This window comes from Scylla paramamosain, chromosome 45 (genome assembly GCF_035594125.1).
Source record: "Scylla paramamosain isolate STU-SP2022 chromosome 45, ASM3559412v1, whole genome shotgun sequence".
NCBI lineage: Eukaryota > Metazoa > Arthropoda > Malacostraca > Decapoda > Portunidae > Scylla > Scylla paramamosain.
The window spans coordinates 1,507,501-1,515,000 of NC_087195.1; the positions used below are offsets into that span (position 1 = coordinate 1,507,501).

Consider the following 7,500-nt stretch of genomic DNA (forward strand, 5'->3'; position numbering starts at 1 on the left):
ACGACGCCCTTGTTACACGTCTAATTTCTTCAGTTTTCCCCTCCGTTTTCTTCATGACGCCCTTGGTCAGATCTAATATCCCTAAGTTAACCATCCAATATTTTCTCCCGTTTTCTCCATGACGTCCTTGGTTAGAGGTGTGATATATGTCAACCGTCGTGTATTTTTTTCCCGTTTTCTTCACGACGCCCTTGGTTAGGTCCTTGATGTATGTCTAATATAAGCCAATCATCGTATATAATCCCCCGTTTTCATTACGACGCCCTTGGTTTCAGGTCCGGAAGATGGCGTCGGCAGGCCCCGGCAGGTCCATCAGGGTGCTGGAGAGGGATGGCTTCTTCGATGACGCCTTCTTCAGGGAGGCGTGGGACGACTTCGACAGGGCCATGCAGTCTGTGTTGGACCGCTTCGATTCAACGGGACTCAAGGTGAGCGCGCGAGGGAAGCTTGGACTGACAGGGGAAGCTTAGGTATTTTATTTTTTTTTTCCTTTCAATTCTTTTTTTACTGTCCATTTAACCTTTTTTATTATTGATTTTTATTGATTTTTTTTCTGTTCTTTTATTGATTTTTTTTTTGTTGATTTCTTTCTCTTTAATTTTCCATGTAACTCGTGTTCTTATTTTTTTTTTCTTTCCTTTCATTGATTTTTATAATTGAATTCCCATTTTCTTTAATTTTCTATATAATCCGTTTTCTTTTTTCCTTTTTTTCTTTTTTTGTGTGTATTTTATATTCTGTCATCTTTTTTTTAACGCTTATATCCTTTTAACTTCATTTTTTTTTTACTTATTTTCTTGTTTCTTGTACTCTCTCTCTCTCTCTCTCTCTCTCTCTCTCTCTCTCTCTCTCTCTCTCTCTCTCTCTCTCTCTCTCTCTCTCTCTCCTATTTTGAATCTTGTTAACTTCTTTTTCTGTTTGTTATTTCAGTTTTCTTTAAGTTTTAACACCATTTTTATTTTTTTTTATTTTTTTTGTATTCTGATTCGTTATTTTTTTCTTGTCTCCTTATTTTTCATTCTTTTTTTTTTCCTAGTGTGTTTTTGTGGTTCTCCTTTTTCGCCCTTCTTTAAATCGTTTTTCTTTCTTTCTTCTAATTTAGTATCATCATTCTCATCACTGACCTCTCTCTCTCTCTCTCTCTCTCTCTCTCTCTCTCTCTCTCTCTCTCTCTCTCTCTCTCTCTTATCGCGCATTGTTCTCTTATCTTCCTCTGTTCATCTTTTATCTTATCTGTCATCGCTTGATTTCATTATTATTATTCCTCTTCTAGTTTCATTTCAGTTCGCTTTGATATCCTAACCTAGCCTCGCCTGGTGTTCCTGATGATGACGATGACTCTTGGGTTTCGTTTGCAGTTTTTGTTTTCTCTCATTTTAACGGTGCATTCAAATTTGATATTGTCATTATTATTATTATTCTTTTTATTGCAATGTATTTTATCTCATGGCATTTGTTATGTACTGATTATGATGTGTATGTTTAATTGTATATACTGTTTGTTAAGGCCACTGTATGTATGTATGTATGTATGTATGTATGTATGTATGTATGTGACTAATTAATTGTGTAGTTTACTGTAATTCAATATTTCCTGATCATATTTATTTACCATTGTTGTTATATTTCTCTCTTCTATACTTCTTGTTCTTGTTCTTGTTGTTCTTCATTCGTTCATTCATTCATTCATTTGTCATTTATTTTTTTCTAGTTGTTTTATCTACTAAATTTATCACATTTCTGTTGCATAATCGTATTTTTAGTCAGTTTTCTATTACCATCAATTTTTACTGTAGTTCCCCATCTATAGTACCCTTCATCCCATTTTCTATTGTTTTAATCTCCAATCATATACTAATGCTATATTTTCTTTTCACTGATATTTATTCTCCACAGGATTTATTATTTTCATTCTATCCTTTCCTTTCGTTATCCCCTGTTCTTCCTTTTACCTGCATTTCGTTTTCTTTACCTCTGCAATCGTTATTTATTTATTATATGGTCTCTTTTTCCTATATATCTCCTATACAACTCGTTCCTATCCTTACATTATGCAGTTTTTTTTTTTTCTTTTCATACTCCCTCGTAAGGAACACTATATCACTGTTATCTCTTCCTTTGTGTTCCTTTGCATTGCCTCCTGTACCACTAATCATTATATTTCTGTGGGATCTATTATTAGTTTTTTTTTTTTCCTTGTTGTTCCCTTTGTTGTATTTACTTCCCCTCATTTTGTTTTCTTCATCTCTCCAATCATCATCTATCTATTCTTTGCTCCTTTTTTTTTTCTACATGTTTATTCTCTTTTTTTTATTTCTATCCTTTTACTGTCCTTTTTCCTTTCCCTGTTGTTTCCTTCCCCTCATCTCGTTTCCTTCACCTGTATCCCCAGTGAACATCCCTCACAGTGACCAAGTTTGCAAGAATCAGTCATGTTGAGTTTATTATCATTTCAAAAGATTTCTAGGTTAATTTAAAACTAGCATTTCATAACAGATAATAATAACAATGATACCTATTGTGGTTATTCTATTTAATGGCGTAATTTGATAACGGGTAAGCCAGTTCAGTAATGAAATCTTGTGTTTTTTAACATAAAACTCTTCATTTTGTAGGTTACCAAATTGCAACAGTCACTCCTCTTAGTTTCCATTTTCTTTACGACGTCCTTTTGCAACCCTTCACACAACTCTTACGTTTTCTTCACCTCGCCCTTGCTGCAGATTCAGTTTCCTCAATCACCATTTCCATTAGCTTGGCGCCCGGTTGTCTTAGTCACCCCTGGTTCCCACAACACTGCCTTCCCCAACATGTCATAGTCACCCCTGGTCCCCACAACACTGCCTTCCCCAACATGTCTTCCCAACCAATGGTCCTTTGTGTACACTATGGCTAATGAACTTATGCTTGTTCCCTTCCCCTCCCTTCCTTTCCCTTCCTCTCCCTTCAGTCCTTGCGGTCCTTTCGCTCTCATCACCCCATCCACACCTCCATCCGCAGCCCCATCCGCAGCTCCATCCGCTCCCTTCGTCCTGTCCTAGTGCACACCCTCACACGCCTCTCCCCACCACCCTCCCCCTCGCCACCTCCACCCGCAGCCTCCCCTCCACCCGTGACACCTGCGCTGAGTCGCTCCCTTCCCGTACAGGTGGACGTGGACTCTCGCTCCCACTGCCGCGATGTGTACTCCAAGATACGCAGCAGCAAGATTGACGAGGACCTGTACGCCTCCCAGGCCCTTCAGATCACCGAGAAGGATGGCAAGTTCCAGGTGAGGGCCAGGAGGAGGAGGCAAGGACAGGGAGGTACCAAGAGGAGGAGAAAAAGAAGTAGAAAAGGGGTAGGAGGAGAAGGAAAATGTAGAAAGACTGAGGAGGAGGAGGAGGAGGTGAAAGAAAAGGCAGAGATTGAGGAAGGGGAGGGAGAAGGAGGAGGAGGAGGAGGAGGAGGAGGAAAGGAGAGGGAGGTACAGGAAGAGGAGATGGAGGCAAGGAGAGAGAGGTACAGGAAGAGGAAGAGGAGGAGATGGAGGCAAGGAGAGAGAGGTATAAGAGGAGGAGGAGGAGGAGGAGAAAGAAGAGGCAGAAAAGGGGGAGGAAGAGGAGGAGGAGGAGGAAGAGGAAGAGGCAGAAAGAGTGAGGAAGAGGAGGAGGAGGAGCTAACACTAAGAAAATCAAACATTCTTACTTTAAACTAAATACAAAACACTGTAACGGAACACGAGGGATTAAAATATACAAAAACACGAAAACAAACAAACAAACAAACAAACAAACAAGACTTACAAATAGCAAACATTTCCACTACAACACTGAACCAAAACACACGTGGACTCAGAATACACTTGACTCATTCACCAGAAATGACTACCAATTTACCTGGAATTAATGAGGTGACTTATTAATTTGACCTGGAATTAATGAGATGCGGGTCTTACCTCTAATGAGTGACTTAATTACAGGTGGTGATGGATGTGAAAGACTTTAATCCACGTGAGCTGCAGGTGAGAGCAGTGGATGACAGGATTGTGGTGGAAGGGTCCTATCAGAAGGTGAGTGGTTGTAGTAGTAGTAGTTGTTGTTGTTGTTGTTGTTGTTGTTGTGGTAGTGGTGGTGGTGGTTTGGTATGATATATTATGTACGAGTATGTTTGTTTAATCTGTGTTTTTTTTTTGTTTTTTTTTTGTCAGTGTTATTCTTTGTATTTTGTCTCGTTTTATTTAAGTTTATTTGATTTATTTTCTTTATTCTTTTCTCCCTTTTTTACCTTTACTTGTTTTTTTCTTCCTCTCTTTTCACTTTTGTGCTTGCTTTCTTCACTGTCTTGGCCTTCCTTTCTGTTCCTTTGTGTTGCCTGCTATACCGCTAGTCCTTATCTTTCTCCTTGCACTAGACAATGTTCTTTTCATAAAACAGCTTCAAAAGGGACAAAAGATCTATTGTTATTTGTTCTTCCTTTGTATTCACTTGCGTCACCTCCAGTACAACGCATTCCTACCCTTCTTAGATTATCTTTTTTTATTTATTTATTTATTTATTTATTTATTTTATCCCTAACAGCCTCGTAACGAACAATATATCTACCGCATTTTGTTCTTTCCTTTCTATTCCTTTGTGTCGTCTATACAACTCGTTCCTATCCTTAGATTAGGCAACTCTTTTTTTTTTCTTTTTTTTTCTCTCTCTCCATACACCCTCATAAGGAACAATGGATCTATTGTCATTACTTCCTTTGTGTTCCTTTGCGTTACCTCCTGTACCACTAAGGCACTACACTTCTCCTGCAGACGTCAGATGATGGGGCGTCCTCCTCTTGCAAGTCTTTCTACAAGGAATTCAACCTTCCCCCTGCGGCTGACATTGACCAGGTCTCCACGGCGCTCTCCAAGGACGGGGTGCTCACCATCAAGGCGCCCAAGAAGGTGAGAGAGAGGGAGAGGGAGAGGGAGGGAGAGGTAGAGGGAGGGAGAGAGAGAGGGGATGGAGGGCGGATGATTGTCAAAAATGTAAACGTGAGTAAAGAAATGGAAGAAAATTAGGAAGTAATAGTGAGAGAGAGAGAGAGAGAGAGAGAGAGAGAGAGAGAGAGAGAGAGAGAGAGAGAGAGAGAGAGGTACTAAAGCAACCCCAAACAAGCCTCTCTTTTCCCAGGACATACCAACCCCATACTCTCACAAAACCCAACCAAACCTACATCCAGGCCAATCTAGGACATTCTAGCTAGGAAACTCACCCAAACAAACCTTTCTCTCTTTCAGGATGGCGCAGCAATCACAGACACCCCACAGCGAGCCGCTAACACCAGCACCTCCTCCTCCTCCTCCACCATGCACCAGCAATTCAGCGATAACTCCTCCGCCACCACCTCCATCAAGAGCACCTCCACTAGAAAGGTTATCCAGTCATCCTCCAGCTTTGAGTCTTCGTCAGATGGTTTTGAAGCCCTGCCAAAGGAGATGAGGGAGAAATTAATGTTCTGTGACTCCGGTTTTGGCTCCACGAAGACCAGTACTTGTTCTTCGCCTGCCCCGAGTGAGGCTGGGTCCGAATCTTCTCGTGTTTCGTCGACAATGGAGTTTGATTTAAGCAAGCGTCACCCAGTCAGGACAGAAGTGGCATTTAACGTTTCCAAGCCAAGCCAGGGTATGCCCCAACAGCCACAGCAAGGACAGGCCCCACAGAACCCTCCAAACTTCCAGCCTCACCCACAGCAGATGCCACCACAGATGTTCCAGGCAATGCCGCAGAGTATGCCCCAACAGTTCCAGCAGTTCTCGCCTCAGCAGCATCAACAGTTCCAGGAATTCCAGCAGCAGTACCAGCAGTCTCCCACCACCCCCGCAGTATCATTCTCCACCACCTCAGCCACACTTCCAGTCTCCTCCACCACAGTTCCCACAGTCCCCTCCACCACAGTCTCAATTCCAGTCACCACCACCACCACCACAGTATCAGTCACCTCAGCCGCAATTCCCGCCACAGTCACAGTTCCAGTCACTACAACCACAATTCCAGTCCCCAGCCAGTCGTGCAGCCAGCTACCGGAACGGGCAACCAGACTAGCATCAGCGTGACGGAAGAAAACGGGAGGAGGGTGCTGACGTCCCAAACTTCGAACGTGGTGCAGGAAAAGGACGGATACAAGGAGCACAAGGAGACCACTGCGGAGATAACGGATAAGGACTCGCAGGCGGCCAGACGGGAGGCCTCCACTAAGCTGTCAAAGGTCGAGGAAGATCCGGAAGGGAAATTCAAGCGGGCAGAGTCGACAGATGCTGAAGAGTGTGAGCGAGTCTTGCATCCAACACCTCCCGGATGGATCAGTCATGTCCGTCAAGAAGAACTCCACCTCCTCTTCCTCCGTCAAGCAATCGTTCTCATCCACCACTGGGGACATGGGTGGCTTCTTCCCCCCGCCTTCCTTTCCACAGGGTTTCGATGACTTCCGGAACCTCATGGGACGCGGCCACTCCCTCATGTCCCAGAGATCCACAGACTCTATGGGGTCAACTCTTTCGGGACGGTCTGGGTTCTCCGATATGTCCGGCTTCTCCCAGTTCACCGACGCCTCCTCTCCCTTCTCAGACATGTCCAATTTCAGCAATATGTCTTCCTTCTCGCGTTCCAGGAATGTGCAGCAGCAACAGCAGCAGCAACAACAACAGCAGCAGCAGCCTGGAATGATGCCACAAGATTTTGGTTCTCCTTTCATGAAGACGTTTTCCACTTCCTCTTCTTCCTCCACCTCCTCCTTCAACCAGTCCTTCTCCTCAAACTTCGGTGATGGAAACTTTTAATATTTATTGCGTCTCCCTTACTCTTTCTCCTTCATCTAAGTTTAAGTAGCAAGCCAAGCCAAGCCAGCCACGCCACGCCAGAAAATATGTATCGAATTTTACATATTCCAAAACTTTAGCGTTGATTTGCGTCGAAGCTTCAAATCCAAGCTTATTTTTGGCACATTTAGAAGAGTCCCTCCCCCCATCACTTCCCTTAGCCCCCATCCCTCCCTCCCTCCTCCCCGGCCAATCAAAATGCAGCAGGATTGAAAGAACGATACTGATTGGTCCAAATGAGTGTATGAGTTTTTCCCGTTTTCGTTGTGATTTCTCCGTTTTCCTTCATTGATCATTCAGTTGATATACACAGGAAGAATATACCAGATCTCCCTCCTCCTCCTCCTCCTCCTCCTCCTCCTCCTCCTCCTCCTCCTCCTCCTCCTCTTCCACTTCCTTCTCCTCCTCCTCTTCCTTTTTTTTTCCCATTGTTCCTGTTCCTTGACCGTATCATATTACTCCTCCTCCTCCTCCTCCTCCTCCTCCTCCTTATAATCAAGCTTCAAAATACGTGCATTTGTGTTACGTCAAGATATCAGTACACACACACACACGCACACACACACACACACACACACACACACACACACACACACACACACACACACACACATTTTTAAAACTATTATGAGAGAGAAAACGATTATTGCTATATATAGAAATAT

General features: G+C 43.2%; 2 protein-coding genes across 3 annotated transcripts in view; both read left to right on the forward strand.

Moving 5' to 3' along the window:
* Positions 1 to 7,500, forward strand: part of LOC135094232 (mucin-2-like) — a 19,926-nt gene that overhangs the window by 11,749 nt on the left and 677 nt on the right. For both annotated transcript variants that reach the window (XM_063994151.1, XM_063994152.1), the window contains exons 2-6: positions 276 to 428; positions 3,149 to 3,271; positions 3,962 to 4,051; positions 4,787 to 4,921; positions 5,258 to 7,500. The exon at positions 5,258 to 7,500 is cut by the window's right edge and continues 677 nt beyond it. In XM_063994151.1, coding sequence (XP_063850221.1) covers positions 276 to 428; positions 3,149 to 3,271; positions 3,962 to 4,051; positions 4,787 to 4,921; positions 5,258 to 6,073 — 1,317 coding nt within the window. In that variant the 3' untranslated portion in view covers positions 6,074 to 7,500. The remainder of the gene's footprint in view (positions 1 to 275; positions 429 to 3,148; positions 3,272 to 3,961; positions 4,052 to 4,786; positions 4,922 to 5,257) is intronic.
* The window catches only part of LOC135094233 (probable serine/threonine-protein kinase roco8), a 1,906-nt gene continuing 677 nt past the window's right edge, over positions 6,272 to 7,500 (forward strand). Inside the window, exon 1 of the mRNA XM_063994153.1 lies at positions 6,272 to 7,500. This exon is cut by the window's right edge and continues 677 nt beyond it. Within this exon, the coding sequence (XP_063850223.1) occupies positions 6,272 to 6,796 (525 nt within the window). The 3' untranslated portion in view covers positions 6,797 to 7,500.